This window comes from Panulirus ornatus, chromosome 58 (assembly GCF_036320965.1).
Source record: "Panulirus ornatus isolate Po-2019 chromosome 58, ASM3632096v1, whole genome shotgun sequence".
NCBI classification, from domain to species: Eukaryota; Metazoa; Arthropoda; class Malacostraca; order Decapoda; family Palinuridae; genus Panulirus; species Panulirus ornatus.
The window spans coordinates 18014774-18032864 of record NC_092281.1 but is presented as its reverse complement, the minus strand read 5'-3'; the positions used below and the strand labels follow the sequence as shown (position 1 = coordinate 18032864).

Genomic DNA, 18091 nt, shown 5'->3' with positions numbered 1-18091 from the left:
CTGTTTTTTAGAGGTGTCTTTCCCTATTTTCTCATAATTTTTGTTCCTGTTATGTCTGTTGCCTTCGCTTATGTATTGCTTTTTCTTTGTTAAATAGATTTTATATGGAAACTTTTTTTTATGCATATTTTATTATTAGTTCACTTCATCAGCAAATGCCTTCATTATGTGTAAGCCAAAAATCAGTATGCAGAAGTCCTCACCATTATGTCTTTTTAGTGTTCCTCCATGTTTCTTGGTAATACTTAAAATGTGGAAATAGTAACCACAGTGTTATGGATTATCATGTCTTGAGTGACAGGAAAAGCCTGTCAGCATTAATATTTTTGTTATCATGGAGGGATAGTATTGAAACACCCCCATCAGTTTATACAACTTAAAACAATATTGTGGGAGTATTGGAATGTTGACTTAATTTCTGCAAGATTAATGCTCGCAAAAGTTGTCTTGCATTGTGCACATGATCCACCCTGGATGAGTATACTGACATAAAAATCTAAGTAGATTTTTGAATCTTTTTTCCCTTAAAAAAAACGGTAATCAGACAGTTTTTATGCTATATGATGTACATTAATAAAAAGCAAACAATGATTATTCCAGGTGGCTGTTGGTCGAGTAATTGGTAGGAATGGAGAATCAGTTCGTAGTATGTCTCATGTTAGTGGGGCCAAAATCATTGTGGAAAGGGAAGAAGACAGAGCTCTTTCTCCATCATATCCTGGTGAGTGGCTTTTCTGTGAGTAATTACACTGCTTTAGACTAATTTTTAATTTACAGAAATTTTTTTTCTGTACTTTATTTTTAAGGAAAGACTGCTGAGAGATCTATGTTTGTGTAGGGAAGTTTGGAGAATTGTTGTGGCAGAGGTGTTACATTACTGCATTCTATTTTTGGTTGACTGGATACTAGGAAGGCAATTTTCAAGAGAGTAACATTTCATACATATATATTTGCCATTTCTTGCATTGGTAAGGTAGCATCAAGAACAGATGGCTGAGCCTCAGAGGAGAAAAATCCTCACTTGGCCCCCTTCTCTGTTCCTTCTTTTAGAAAAGTAAAATGGAAGGAGAGGATATCCAGCCCCTGCTCCTACCCATTTTAGTTGCCTTCTACAACATGCAGGAAATGTCGTATATATATATATATTTTATCCCTGAGGATAGGGGAGAAAGGATACTTCCCATGTATTCCCTGCGTGTTGTAGAAGGTGACTAAAAGTGCAGGGAGTGGGGGGCTAGAAATCCTCCCCTCCAGTTCTTATTTTTCCTAAAGAAGGAACAGAAAAGGGGGCCATGTGAGGATCATCCTTCTTAGGTTCAATCCTTGCGCACCACCCTGACTAAAGCACCCTACATCTGCCACTCTGTCATCAAGCACATTCAACTACCCTTCAGTATACTCTCTCTATCTCCTTCTCACTCCATCACTACCTGTTATCGCTTCACCCCGTCTCCTTCGACGATGATCCCATTTATTCTCTTGCCTTTCGCACATTATTTACCTCCTTATAAAACATCTTTTTATTTTCCCTAAAGTTTTATGATAATCTCTCACCTCAACTTTCATTTGCCCTTTTTTTCAGCCTTTGCACCTTCCTGTTGACCTGCTGCTTTCTCTTATACATTTCCCAGTCATTTGCACTCCTTCCTAGTAAGTATCATCCAAATGTTTCTCTTTGCTCTTTCACCAACAACTTTACTTCATCCCACCACTCTGTACCCTTTCTAATCTGCCCACCTCCCAACTTTTTCATGCCACATGCATCTCTTGCTCATGCCATCACTGTTTCCCTGAATACATTCCATCCTCACCCATTTCCCTTACTTCATTTGCTCTCACCTTTTGCCATTCTACGTTCAGTCTCTCCTGGCATTTCTTTCCAAGCTCACTTACTTTCACCCCTCTCTTCTCCCTGACATTCTCTCTTCTTTACAAAACCTTTGCTAATCTTCACGTTCGCCTCCACAAGATGGTTATTAGACCTCCCACCAGCTGCCCCTCTCAGCTCATTTAAATCCAAAAGTCTCTATTTTACATGCCTATCAATTGATAATTTTAATTCTTCGTTAACTAAATTTCTCTCTTCCTTTTTTTCAAAAGCCAAAAAAAGGAATTTTAGCTGGAGAAAGAATGTTTCATTCTTGTTATTGTATTCATAGTTTATGAATGCCAGTTAGTCTATCATTTATTTGGTTTTCATTTTAAGAATTTCCTTGATAGTTTCTCCATATGAGACTTCCCAGCGACATAGTATCGATGGCCCTTCATCATCACCTTGATATGACATATTATGTTTTTGATGGTTTCTCTTTCATGTGGAAGGAACATAGATACACCTGTGCCCTCCTTTTTTGTGAGCTAGGGTTTTGATTATGTTATAAAGTATTTTTGATATTTTGATAAATTTTTAAAGTAAAAGTGAATTACATTCACTTTCATTGGTTGTTACTTTAAAGAAACAGTTTTCCCATGACTGTTTGTTCACAGTTTATGCATGAATTGAAATGTAAGTTTGTTAAGCAGTAGATATTAGAATTTTTGGTAATTGTATTTTATGCATCACATGAGTAAACTAGCCATACATTTTAAAATCACAACAAATATAAATCATGATTTCATTATGATATATTAAATTATTTATGAACATATGTATTGTTTATCATAGTAATTACCCCAAGACCAATTTTTATGAATGAGTCTTTCTGTTAGCCAGGACCATTCTAAAGATTCTAGCAACCTAAGGTTGTGCTACTTCCAGTAGCAGGGAAATGTTGATGTAGCTTTGTCAAAGATGACTTTCACTTGTACTTTTTATTTCTACATCACTCTTACCCATTTGTTACGTGATCAAACCTTTTCTTGCCACATTTTGTTCTTAAACATTTTGTTTCTTATATATCCACCTTCCTTCTACACATTCTCATCTTTAGACCATGCCTTGCAGCCGTGCAGTATTGTTAGAACTACTACTGTAACTTTAAGTGTGACTACTTTTGTCCTCCCAGTTAACAACCTCTTTCCACAAATTTCTCAGTGTTCCCAGAACCTTCTCCCTCTCATCATCCTTATTACTTACTTCTGCTTCCATGGTTCCATTCACTCCCATGTCCACTCCCTAGTGTCTTTCATTCAAATTTTCTCCATTCATACTCACATCCAACTAATATACCCTGCACTTCTAAACCTAATAACCTTGCTTTGATTCACATTTACTCTTAGATTCCTCCATTCGCACTGAAAATGAGTTTGTGAAACTTTAGTAGGTTATCGTAGTGGAAGCTACTATATACCTTATTGTGGTGTATTGCGCATGTGTATACCAGTCATAAAGTACTAGGATCCCTAAATAAAGTCAGTCAATCAATCACCACCCTCTCTCATACTCAGACCCAACTTCTGCAGTTTCTCACTTGAAGCTGCCCCATTGCTGTGTCATTGATATACAACTACGGACTCTCTTCCAGGCCCCCTAAACCCTGGCTGCTGCATACTTGCTCCTCTTTCCAAGACACTCGTATTTACTTCCTTCACCATTCCATCCATAAACAAATCAAATGGCCATAGTGACGTCACACATCCCAGCTGCAGACCCACCTTCACCTGGAACCACTCGACATCCTATATACCTAGTGTCCACAAAATCTTTGTCTGCCTCCCCATACATTTTCACAGGCAATGTCACACTTATATTTTAGTACTTTGTCATCTCTCTTTGGCCTTTTTTACTTTCTTCAGATTGATCTGGACATGGAATTGGCAAGATTCCTGAAGTAGACTCAGTCCATGTTTTGGGTCCATAGAGTTTTGATCTTTTGACTTGAGGTGAATCACTGTTGAGGTGTTGCAGGAAGCAGCAGCCTGATTGTGTGTTGTTGACTGGTAGGTAAGGATTTTTGTTGTATATATGGATTGTGGTGAGGTGCCTGAGGATTTGCAGAATGCATGGACAGTGCCATTGTTTAAAGTCATAGGGGATAGAGATGAGTGTTCAAACTACAGACTTATTAGTTTGTTTAGTGTACCTGGTAAGTTGTATGGGAGGGTATTGATTAAGAGTGTGAAGGCATGTACATAGCATCAGACTGGGGAGCAGCAGTGTGGTTTCAGAAGTGGTAGAGGATGTGTGTATCATATGTTTGCTTTATAGAATGTGTGAGAAGTGCTTTGAAAAATAGATGGTTTTGTATGTGATATTTATGAATCTGGAGAAAGCATGTGGTAGGGTTGTTAGAGATTATTTCTGGAAGGTCAAAGAATTTTTTGGTGTGGGAGGAAAGCTGCTAGAAGCAGTGAGAAGTTTGATTGGGATGTAAGGCATGTTTATGAGTAAGAGTGTAGGAGAGTGAATGTTCCAAGTGTGTGATATCACCATGATTTTTCAATTTGTTTATGGGTGGGGTAGTGAGAGAGATAAATGCTAGAGTCATAGAGAGCAGGTCAACTGTTGTTTGCTGATGACACAGCACTGGTGGCAAATTTGAGAAAATGCAGTAGGTGACTTGAGTTTAGAAAAGTGAGAGAAAAAAGGAAAATTAGAATAAATTTAAAACAAAAATGTAGGTTATTAGGTTTAGTAGGGTTGACTGACAGTAACATTAGTTGGGGTGTGAAATTGAATGGAGAAAACTTGGGAGTGGGTGAAGTTTTTAGATACCTGGGAGTGGACATGGCAGTGAATGGAATTGTGGAAGCAGAACTGAGTCATTGGATGGAATGGGGCAAACGTTTTGTAAGTGCTGAAAGATGTGTGGAAAGAGAGAATGTTATCTGGGAGGGCAAAAATGGGTATGTTTGAAGGTATAGTAGTTCCAAAAATGTTATATGGATGTGAAGCATGGGTTATAGTTAAGGAAGCACAGAGGAGGGTGGATGTGTTGGAAATGAAATGTCTAAGGACAGTATATGGTGTGAAGTGATTTGATTGAGTAAGTAATGAAAGGATAAAAGAGAGGTGTGGTAAAAAAAGAATGTGGTTAAGAGTGCTAAAGAGTGTGTGCTGAAATGGTCTGGAAATACAGAGAATGAGTGAGGGAAGGTTGACAAAGAGGATATATATGTCAGAAGTGAAGGGGGCAAGGAGAATGGAGAGACCAAATTGGAGATGGAAGGATGGAGTGAAAAAGATTTTGAGCCATCAGGCCCTGAATGTAAGAGGTTGAAAGGTGTGTACAGGATAAAGTGAACTGGAACTCTGTGGTATACTGGGGTCAACATGCTGTCAGTGGATTGAATTAGGGCATGTGAAGCATCCAGGGTGAACCATGGAAAGGTCTTTGGGACCTGGTTGTGGATAGGGAGCTGTGATTTTGATGCATTACAAACGACAGTCAGAGAATGGATGTGAGCAGTTATGGACTTTCTTCATTTGTCCCTGGCATTACCTTACTAATGCAAGAAACATTGATCAAGTATGAAAAAAATGTATTTATGTACATATGTAGGTGTTACATATGTAGGAGCAGGGGGCTGGAAATCCTCCCTTCTCATTATTTTTTTTTAATTTTCCAAAAGGAACAGAGAATGGGGCCAGGTAAGGATATTCCCTCAAAGGCCCATTCCTCTGTTCTTAACGCTACCTCGCTAATGCGGGAAATGGCGAATAGTTTAAAAAAAAAAAAAAAAAAAAAAAAAAATGTAGGTGTTACTGGGCTTCAAGTGAAAAGTCACCTTTGGCAGGCTGCTTTATTGGGAGTACTGTCTTGTCAAAAGACATGTCAATCCAAAGTAGTTTACATTTCTCTGCTACTGGAACTTGTGCAGCCTAGAGCTCCTTGAGCCTTTAGAAAGGTGTTCGGTATCACCAGGAATCTTTCATTAAAGTTGGTCCTTGGGTAAGTATGGACATGCTTATGTATGTATGTTATCAAATTTGACCTTTATGCATTTTAGTATTTTCATGATTTACATTAATGTTTGCATAATCATTGATGATGTATTTACATCTAGAGCATGCTGTTTACCTGTTTTCAATGTTTAATGTGAATATGGCAGAGGATATGAGGAGGATTATTCTCAAGGGAAGCAAAGAGCAGATTGAGGCAGCAAAGTCCTTGCTTCTTGAGAAGGTACAGTCTTGAGTCTCATTTGGTTCATGAGTACAGTACTTACAGTTGTAGTTGGATACCAGAGTGGTGAACTTTGGCTCTTTTCTTTTCTATGAACTGATAGTGTGGCGGTATGCTTCATAATGCTTTACCAGGGCCAACTTTCTTGATGTGTTGATTATATTTTCCTTGTTGTAGTTGTTTCATTTATGATAGTAGATTTTATGAATTTCTGGGTGCATTCATATACTTTAAGTATATGCAAAAAGTTCAGAATGGATGTTTAGAATATTGAACAAATTTATAAACTCATCAATTTTATGTTGATACAATTTCATTTAATTTTCCTTATCATTTTCCTGCAAAGAGTAGAAGACACATGCTCAGTATTCCTTAGAACTTTTAAGTTTTCTCCAAAGGAAATATTCATATGCCATACATATTTATCTATATCACAAGCACCCTTTCCTTCCTTTGGAGCAAGGTGGCAGTACATGCATTACTTACATCCTCTCCTGGATCTACAGTAAGGTGGCGTAAGTGGATTGTCCTCAAAAATTTTGGTTTCTAACCATCCAAGAACTTCCACTCATTAAGAGTGCTACCATAGAGTCTAAAGCATTTGATGAAATAGTCTTTAAAGGGAATGTAGAAAGACTAATACTACCATAAGTATATTATGTAGGGCTCAAATCCTGAAGCTTCCCCAGTGAGGCAGGAAAGGCAGGCACATACTGAAAGAAAAAAGAAAGAGGTAGTATGGAAAAGAAAAAAATTAAGGGGAAACAGCCATAGGGAATAAGAAAATCTTTCCTTAAACAACATATGGTCCAGCATAGGAGTGTGGGGAGAAGAAAAAATCTATGGAAGTGCCAAAATCACTTATGGTCATTGTACTTTTGCTAAATGTGCATTTACAGATAAGTGAGACTAGTCACTTTATTTCCAGCATTTGAAATGCTATTAATTTCCCTATGCTTAAATTATCCTCTCAGGAAAATAATTTGTGACCTATTCAGCGAAATCTCTGTAGAACCTATATATCCTGCAGACATATTAGACATTCCCATCACAGTTTTTAAAACCATACTTGTAAGGGTTGCCTTTTCCCACCCTCATTTGAATTTGAAGTTGCACTGTTTCAGTATGCAGAGATGCCTTACTTCACCAGCAACTGTATTCAGCATCAGGGAAAAATCAAGCTGTGTCAGTTACCCACATGTTTCAGTTTGCAGAGATACCTTACCTCACTAGCAAGTATATATGGCACTGGGGGAAAAATACTGCTCTGTCAGGCACCCATATGAATGTGATCGCTTGCTGATTTTGACGATATGTTGTGCAGTTTTGCATGCTTAGCCCAGCAAGGTAGTTTTTATCTTAGGGGTACTAATGATAGTGATATTGATTTGATGGATTTTGAACACGATTTTGGTCATGATAAGAAATTGGTCTTGATTATGATATAGAGAAAATAAGAGTGGAATATTATAGAACAAGGATGTCAAGCATATGTGTAGTTCATTATATAGTGAATAACAAAATGTATAAAACTGATCAATGAATATTTCTGAAGATTATGTAAATGAAATGAAATGAATGAATGAATGATATATCTAGGAATTAAATAGATAAGCTATACAGATTTTTATTACATTAGGGATGCATTCGTGGTGATAAAGCTCTGAGTGAATTTGGCCGTAAAGAAATCCATTATAATGGCTCAGATGGGGATGCCTACTGACAGCATCACTTAGTCACTTATATGGGCTTCATTAAGATATTGGTAGTAGCACAAATAATGATGATGTTCACATGATATATGTTTTGATTAAATCAAAATTATGGATAGCAACTCTGATATACAATGACATAACATTGATAAACATCAAGAAACACAAGGTATGACACAGCACTCAGCAATACAGCTTTGGGGATGTGTTGCTGCATTATGTCTTCCATCCATATTCTCTGTTGGCTGACTTTAATCTGATTCTCATGAGCCTCAGTTTATTGTATCATCTGTATTTTTATATCCATGCTGATGCATTTCTTTCACAGCATGGCAACACTACCACAACTTTTCATCTGTAAGCCTTTTTCCAGACATCATGGAATAAGTGTCTTGAACATGCAAAAGTAGGCAAAAATCACAAAAAATAAAGTCAATATACTGCAATATACACAACCTTGAGGAAAACATTCAAGACTGGCAGTCTGAGTTGCTGATTGACTCAAGGTTGCATTGCGTCGTTTCTTTTGGTGCCTGAGTGCACAGTCAGGATAGAAGAAGAGATCGATATGTACCTTAAATGCCATATGTATGCCTGATAACTAGCAGTTTTACATCTAAAATGTTACGTTTCTTTACATGCTTACCATCATTACTAATACCAGCATGCCATTTCCAGACTTTATCAGTATCTTGCACACAGTAAAAAGGCAGAAATACTCGAAATAAGCCCACCATGGTCCTGAAAACATGATACAGTATAAGCACAGTACTAATTTCGTTTTGCCTTATAACCTGAATTTTCTCATCCAGACTGTTTTGTTACAATACTGTTTGCTCATATGACCAATACAGATATATGCATGCCATTTTTATAGACGTCGTGGTTCTTTTATAATCACGCCAAAAAATTTTCATTCTTACTCTGTGATATATGACGCATTTGACGAAGATTTTTGACAGAATCTCTTGGGTCACACCCTGTGTTGGTAGCCCTGCTTTCTGTATGTCAGCAACCTTAACTACTGTTGTCCATTACTGTAATCTTGTATTATGATGTAGAATTATTTGTAATCGTTATATGAGCTAAGTAACTATGATGTAATAGGTAATCATTCTTGTAATGAATATCCACAAGGCAATAAAGAACTTGGTTATGTCAGGTTGCTACACTATCGCTATGTTGCTTTGGCCTGCACCATTAGGGGAGAAAATAGAACCTCATGTTGCCCTTCAAATGTTCTTATTGAATGTCACAACTTTATTTGGAATTAACAGCACTGAGCTTGCTTGTTTAATAAGTTTCAAATTTTATGCTTTGATAACTTATTGAAAGGAAGATAGCAAGTATCAGCTCCAGGATTTTATGTCTGCAATGACAATTCCAACACAACAGTTTAACCTAGTATTCCAAATGAATGTAAAACCACATGAAATATATGTCTGATTAGTATATGAAATGTATTGCCTATTTTTTTTCAATCTCGGTCCCTTTCATTACATTTTTTATTCCAGTATGGCAGTTCATTCTGTGAGCTGGAAATATTCCTTGATATAAGTAAAACAATAACTTTAGAAATATTTATTGGGGGAAACAACTGGAGCCATAGAGTTCATATAAAAATCATCTGACTAGGTTGAAGGTTATGTTTTTGTTGAGTGTACATACAAAAGTAGGGAAAAAGACTGGAAGTAAATTCTTCATGCTGGATTAAGTATGAGAGACAGGAGAGTGCCTAAAGCTGGTGGCCCAAGACACTGATTGGCTGAATTCTGATCAACGTACACTCTCCCAGAGGCTGAGCTCACTGTGTAATGTTGACAGATAGAGTCTGTTTCCTTATTAGGAAGGTAGTGCCAGGAACAGATGAAGAAAGACTACTACTGCTCACATATATGCTGTAGCTGTCATGTGTAATGCAGTGAAATTAAAGATCCCTACCCATAACCGGGCCTCACAGACCTTTCCATGGTTTATCCCTGAACTCTTCACATACTCTGGTTCAGTCCATTGACTGTACATCAACCCCAGTATATTGCATCATTCCAATTCACTCCATCCTTTGCACACCTTTCACCTTCCTGCATGTTTCAGGCTCTGATTGCTCAAAGTCTTTCTCACTCCATTCTTCCATCTCCAATTTGGTTCTCGATGTTCTTTGTTCCTACACTTCTGGCACATATGTCCCCTATGTTAAACTTTTCCTCACTATTTCAGCAGACCCTCTTCTGCTCAGTCAATCACACCGCTTTTATTAGCACATCTCTTTCATACCCTTTCAGTACTTAATCAGACCACCTCACACTCCATATTGTCCTGAAGGACTTCATTTACAACATGTCCACCCTCCATGTCTTGCATCCATATGATATTGTCAGGATTACTATACCTTCATCTTGCATAAAGCTGAGTTTAGATGACTGACTTTGGAAGAGTGTATGAAGTTTAAAGACTGACTTTGGAAGAGTGTATGAAAGAAGGAAATTGAGAGTAAATGTGAATAAAAGCAAGGTTATTAGGTAGCAGGGTTGATGGACAGGATAGTTGGTGTATGAGTTCCAATGGAGAGAAGTTGGAGAAGGTGAAGTGTTGTAGGTACATGTGAATGGACATGGCAGTGGACAGAACCATGGAAGTGGAAATGAGTCATAGTGTATGTGGGTGAGGAGGTGAAGTTTTTGGGAGCACTGAAAGATGTGTGGAAAGAGAACATTATCTGGGAAGGCAAGAATGGGTATGTTTGAAAGCATATTTGTCCCAGCAATGTTATACTGGTATTGCGAGTGCTTTTAGGGTGGGAACTGAGTGAGTTCTTTAGCAGTTTTGATGCAAGGGATTGAATCATGATTGAAGGGGATTTGACTACAAGAGTGGGTGATGTGGTAGTTAAGTATAGGGTACAATTAACAGAAATTAGAATGAGGAAAATTTTGAGTTCTGTGCTAAATGAGGAATGGTGACGAGGGATACTTGGTTTAAGAATAAGTCCATCCATACATATATATGTGGTTGAGTTCAGTGGGCATTATTATAGTATATGTTATGTGGTAGGTGGGTAAAGAAGAGGTTGTTGGATGTTCATGTACTAAGTGGTAGCAGATGGAATGGATGATCGATTTTTGGTGGCCATATATGTGAAAGTTTGTGATGGCTTTAGGAAAAGAGGAAATGATTTGTGAAAGAAGTAGTGAAAGTGAGTTAGATTGGATAAGAAGTCCTTGTGCACAAGTGTGAAGAGACATTGAATGAAAAATGGCATAGAATGAGAGTACTTTTAAATGGAACAAGACGAGCAAAAGGTACTTAGGGAAAGCATTGCTTACATGCACAGGTGAGTGTGTGGTATGCAGAAGGTCAAATGTTTACATATTAGAAGAGTTAGTTGATTGATCGAATGACTAAGTAAAATTCTAGTGAAAGAAAAAATGTGTGTGTGTGTGTGTGAAGATACTATCTGTAGAGGAGGAGTGCAAGTGATGTGTAGACGTACAAGAAAAAGTAGCATAAAGTCAAGTGATAAAGAGGACAAATGAGAAATGGGATTAGAGATTATCTGTGAACATCTCAGAGAAGAAGATATGTTGGAAGGAAGTGAGTACTATGTAGAGAACAAGGAGACAGATGGGGATAACAGTGAGGATAGTGGATGGGGAAGTGGTAGCAGTCAAAGGAAGTGAGAATGTAAAAGAGATGGAGTGAGTATCTTAAAGAGATCTCCATATTGCCTAATATGGTTTTTGACACTTTTTTCATCTCCTGGATAAGCAGAACATTGGATAGTACTGATAATGTGTGTAGGTTTAACTTGCATGCATGTGGCTATACTATGAATGAAAAACCACTTTCAGCAAAGCTGTATCATTGTCTTTGGATGAAAGAGGTTACAGTTTCACCTAGGAACTTCTTTTGCTTGAGTCCATCATTTCCTTTCTCTTGATTGGAGCACAGCCTTGTAACTGGAGGAACCCCAGAAAAGGAATCCTGTAGTTGTGTGTTAATTATGCATTTTTTTCAAATACTAGCATGCCAAATACTAATTTCACAAGATAGTGTTTGGAAGTAAACATTAAAGAAAAGAATCCTAACCACTTCTTTTCCTATTTAGGAAGGTAATGACACAGGAGGGAATTATTTGCTTTTACTGATACACAGGAGTTGCATGGTTTGTAATTCTGTAATATTTATTTGTATAAGTGAGTTCTTCACATGTGGAAACTTGTCTTTTAAACTTTTTTTTCATTCCTTGAAAATGTTATAACTTTTTGTTATGCACAATGAGGATGACTTGTCTCTCTCTATTTCTGTCTGTCTGTTTATACTCTTGATGCCTGTTCCCCCCAGGAACTTTCAACAAAGGGGTGGCCATGGCAAAAGAGTCTCTACTTATCCCAGTCCTTACATGCCTCCCTCGCGCATACCATTTCACACATTCTTCTGCCATTTCTCTCCTTTCAGTGCTCTTCCACTCTTTTTCTGTAGTATAGCCTAATGAACGTTGAGAATTGTCTTGATGAAAATTTTACTTAAAACTATAAAATCTGTAGTGATTGAATGTTCTAACTTGTGAATGATAGAAGTTTTTAAGTAGAGCTTATCATGTGTCTTATAGTAATTGCAGAAAATGGTGTAAACTGTATTTGATGATGATAGAACATGACAGTTCAGAAAGTGCTTGATATAAACATCTTGATTTAGTATATAACTTGACAGCATACAAGTTCACTGTTCATTGATTATTTGTGAAATTTTTTTTGAAATCTGTTTGTCAACAACATATTATTTTGGAATCAAGATATATCTACATGATGGATCAAGGATAAGATTACCTCTTGAAATTTGGCCCTCAGGAATTTTGCTTTGAAATTGCACTGTACTCTACCTCATCTCTAGCATACTAATTTGTGCATACAGGTGCTGCAGGTGTGTTTCTTGACTTTGTTTTTCTCCACTAATAGTAGTGTCTTGTCATATTACCATCTTACAATTTATATATATCTCTGTTATGATTCTGTCTTTTCCAAGAAAATATCTTGTGTCCATTTTGTATGTGCATATTGTTAAACATATATATATTCTTATACTCTGTGTGTGTATATGAATATGTATTATTATTTTTATTGTACTTCATCGCTGTTTCACACATCAGCGAGGTAGGGCCAAGAAACAGACGAAGAATAGCCCATCCACTCATATACACATATAAACATACTTAAATGCTCATACATGCACATTTACACACATATACATATCAACTTATAAACATGTACATACATATACATACACATACACAGACATATATACACCTGTGCATATTCATACTTACTTGCCTTCATTCATTCCTGGCGCTACCCCACCCCACAGGAAATAGCATTGCTGCCCCTTGCTTCAGCGAGGTAGCGCCAGGGAAACAGACGGAAAAGGCCACATTCTTTCACACTCACTCTCTAGCTGTCATGTGTAATGCACCGAAATCTCAGCTCCGCATCCACGTCCAGGCCTCATAGACCTTTATTTATTCATTTATTTATCATACTTGATCACTGTTTTCCATGTAAACAAGGTAGTGCCAGGAAACAGATGAAGAAAGACCCATCCACTCATATGCATACATGCACATTCATATATGTATACTTATACATATCAACATATACATATACACTTACATATATATACACATGGACATATTCATACTTACTCACCTTCATCCATTCCTGGTGCCACCCTGTCCCCCAGGAAACAGCATTGCCACCCGCTGCATCAGTGAGATAGTGCTAGGAAACAGACGAAAAAAGGCCACATCCACTCACACAGTCTCTAGCTGTAATGTGTAATGCACTAAATATACAGCTTCCTGTCCACATCTAGGCCCCACAGACCTTTTCATGGTTTACCCCAGACATTTCACACGCCCAGTTTGAGTCTACTGATGGCATGTTGATCCCAGTATACCACACTGTTCCAATTCACTATTCCATGCTTGCCTTTCACCCTCTTGTATGTTCAGGCCCTGATTGCTCAAAATATATTTCATTCCATCCTTCCACCTCTAATTTGGTCTCCTGCTTCTCCTTGTTCCTTTCTCTTCTGACACATATATCCTCTTTGTCAACCTTTCCTCACTCATTCTCTCCATATGTCCAAACCATTTCAACATACCCTCTTCTACTCTTTCAGCCACACTCTTTGTATAACCACACATCTCTTTCTGTTTCTTTACTTTATCAAATTACCTCACACCACATATTGTACTCAAACCTTTCTTTCCAATACATCCACACTTCTCCACACAACCCTGTGTATAGCCCATGTCTTGTAACCATATAATGTTGTTGGACTACTGTTCCTTCAAACATCCTCATTTTTCCCCTCCCAGATAATGTTCTCTCTTTCCCCACATTCTTTAGTGATCCTGAAACCTTCGCCTCCTCCCCCACCCTGTGACAGTTCTGCTTCCATGGTTCTATTCACAGACATTTCCACTCCCAGATATCTAAAACACTTCACTTCCTCCAATTTTTTCGATTCAAACTTACATCCCAACTAACTTGTCCCTCAACCCTGCTGAACCTAAAATCCTTCCTTTTATTCACTGTCACTCTCAACTTTCTCCTTTGACACACTCCTCGAAACTCATTCCCTCTCCTTTTGCGGTTTTCCATTCAAATCAACTACCAATGCTGTATCATCGAAGAACATCAACTGACTCACTTCCAAGGCCCTCTCATCCCCACAAACTGCATAGTTGCCCCTCTCTCCAAGATTCTTGCATTTACCTCCCTCAACACCCCATCCATAAACAGTTTAAACAACCATGGTGACATCACACCCCTGCTGCAGGCCAAGCTTCACTGGGAACCATTCACTCTCCTCTCTTCCTACATGTGCACATGCTTTACACCCTTGATTAAAACTTCTCTGCCTCTAGCAGCTTACCTCCCACACCATATATTCTTAAGACCTTCCACAAAGCATCTCTATCAACCTTTCTCCTTATCCATAGATGCCATATATTTTTTCATACATGTTCACCGTTTCCCACATGAGCGAGTAGCATCAAGAACAGATGGCAGAGTGTTAGAGGGAAAAATCCTCATCTGGCTTCTTGCTTTTTTTTTTTTTTAAGTTATTAGGGAAGGGAAGATATTTCCCCAGTTACCTTCTGAAATGGCACCCCCCTCCCCCTGCACGTGTGCAAGGTAGTGCTAGGAAAAGACAACAAAGGCCACATTCATTCACATTTAATCTCTAGCTGTCATGTGTAATGCACCGAAACTACAGCTCCCTTTCCACATCTAGGCCCCATAAAACTTTCCATGGTTTACCCCAGACACTTCACATTCCCTGGTTCAATCCATTGACAGCACGTCGACCCTGGTATACCACATTGTTCCAACTCTGTTCCTTGCACGCCTTTCACCCTCCTGCATGTTCAGGCCCCGGTCACTCAAAATCTTTTTCATTCCATCCTTCCACCTCTAATTTGGTCTCCCACTTTTCACTCCTTCTTTCTCTGACACATATATCTTCTTTGTCAATCTTTCCTCACTCATTCTCTCCATGTGACCAAACCATTTCAATACACCCTCTTCTGCTCTCTCAACCACACTCTTTTTATTACCATACATCTCTCTTACCCTTTCATTACTTGCGCGATCATACCACCTCACACCACATATTGTCCTCAAAATTTTCATTTCCAACACATCCACCTTCCTCCGCACAACCCTATCTATAGCCCACACCTCGCAACCATGTAACATTGTTGGAACCACTATTCCTTCAAACATGCTCATTTTTGCTTTCCAAGATAATGTTCTCGCCTTCCACAAATTCTTCAACACTCCCAGAACCTTCACCCCCTCCCCCACCCTATGACTCACTTCCACTTCCATGGTTCCATCTGGTGTTAAATCCACTCCCAGACATCTAAAACACTTCTCTTCCTCCAGTTTTTCTCCATTCAAAGTTACCTCCCAATTGACTTGTCCCTCAACCCTACTGTACCTAATAACCTGTGCGGAGGAGGGTGGATGTGTTGGCAGTGAAATGTTTGAGGACAATGCGTAGTGTGAGGTTTGATTGAGTAAGTGATGTGTGTGTAGATGTGCTGTTTTTCATGTGTGGCGGGGTGGCGATGGGAATGGATGAAGGCAGCAAGAATGAATATGTACATGTGTATATATATGTATATGTCTGTGTATGCATATGTATGTATATGTTGAAATGTATAGGTATGTATGTGTGCATGTGTGGGCATTTATGTACATGTGTATTTGGGTGGGTTGGGCCATTCTTTCGTCTGTTTCCTTGCGTTATCTCGCTAATGCAGGAGACAGCGACTATTTATGATAAATAGAAATAAATCAACTTGCTGTCATTGGTCTGAATCAGGGCATGTGAAACATCTTAGACAAACCATGGAAAGGTCTATAGGGCCTGGAGGTGGACAGGGAGCTGTGGTTTTAATGCATTACACATGACAGCTAGAGAATGAGTGTGAGCAGATGTGGCCTTTTTTCATCTGATTCCTGACACTACCTCACTGACGCAGGGAATAGATGAGGGCGAGCAAGTGTGAATATTTATATGTGTATATATGTATGTGTATATATTAATTTTTTTTTTTTTTTTTTTTTTGCCGCTGTCTCCCGCGTTTGCGAGGTAGCGCAAGGAAACAGACGAAAGAAATGGCCCAACCCACTCCCACACACATGTATATACACACGTCCACACACGCAAATATACATACCTACACAGCTTTCCATGGTTTACCTCAGATGCTTCACATGCCCCGATTCAATCCACTGACAGCACGTCAACCCCGGTATACCACATCGCTCCAATTCACTCTATTCCTTGCCCTCCTTTCACCCTCCTGCATGTTCAGGCCCCGATCACACAAAATCTTTTTCACTCCATCTTTCCACCTCCAATTTGGTCCCCCTCTTCTCCTCGTTCCCTCCACCTCCGACACATATATCCTCTTGGTCAATCTTTCCTCACTCATTCTCTCCATGTGCCCAAACCATTTCAAAACACCCTCTTCTGCTCTCTCAACCACGCTCTTTTTATTTCCACACATCTCTCTTACCCTTACGTTACTTACTCGATCAAACCACCTCACACCACACATTGTCCTCAAACATCTCATTTCCAGCACATCCATCCTCCTGCGCACAACTCTATCCATAGCCCACGCCTCGCAACCATACAACATTGTTGGAACCACTATTCCTTCAAACATACCCATTTTTGCTTTCCGAGATAATGTTCTCGACTTCCACACATTCTTCAAGGTTCCCAGAATTTTTGCCCCCTCCCTCACCCTATGATCCACTTCCGCTTCCATGGTTCCATCCGCTGCCAGATCCACTCCCAGATATCTAAAACACTTCACTTCCTCCAGTTTTTCTCCATTCAAACTCACCTCCCAATTGACTTGACCCTCAACCCTACTGTACCTAATAACCTTGCTCTTATTCACATTTACTCTTAACTTTCTTCTTTCACACACTTTACCAAACTCAGTCACCAGCTTCTGCAGTTTCTCACATGAATCAGCCACCAGCGCTGTATCATCAGCGAACAACAACTGACTCACTTCCCAAGCTCTCTCATCCCCAACAGACTTCATACTTGCCCCTCTTTCCAAAACTCTTGCATTCACCTCCCTAACAACCCCATCCATAAACAAATTAAACAACCATGGAGACATCACACACCCCTGCCGCAAACCTACATTCACTGAGAACCAATCACTTTCCTCTCTTCCTACACGTACACATGCCTTACATCCTCGATAAAAACTTTTCACTGCTTCTAACAACTTGCCTCCCACACCATATATTCTTAATACCTTCCACAGAGCATCTCTATCAACTCTATCATATGCCTTCTCCAGATCCATAAATGCTACATACAAATCCATTTGCTTTTCTAAGTATTTCTCACATACATTCTTCAAAGCAAACACCTGATCCACACATCCTCTACCACTTCTGAAACCACACTGCTCTTCCCCAATCTGATGCTCTGTACATGCCTTCACCCTCTCAATCAATACCCTCCCATATAATTTACCAGGAATACTCAACAAACTTATACCTCTGTAATTTGAGCACTCACTCTTATCCCCTTTGCCTTTGTACAGTGGCACTATGCACGCATTCCGCCAATCCTCAGGCACCTCACCGTGAGTCATACATACATTAAATAACCTTACCAACCAGTCAACAATACAGTCACCCCCTTTTTTTAATATGTGTATATGTATGTTTTTGTATGTATATGTATGTTTATACGAGTGGATGGATT

The 18091-nt window shown here is 38.9% G+C and overlaps 1 protein-coding gene across 2 annotated transcripts in view; it reads left to right on the top strand.

Moving 5' to 3' along the window:
* LOC139766593 (tudor and KH domain-containing protein homolog) overlaps window positions 1–18091 on the top strand; it is a 43037-nt gene that overhangs the window by 10776 nt on the left and 14170 nt on the right. For both annotated transcript variants that reach the window (XM_071695447.1, XM_071695448.1), the window contains exons 4-5: window positions 601–721; window positions 5992–6065. In XM_071695447.1, coding sequence (XP_071551548.1) covers window positions 601–721; window positions 5992–6065 — 195 coding nt within the window. The remainder of the gene's footprint in view (window positions 1–600; window positions 722–5991; window positions 6066–18091) is intronic.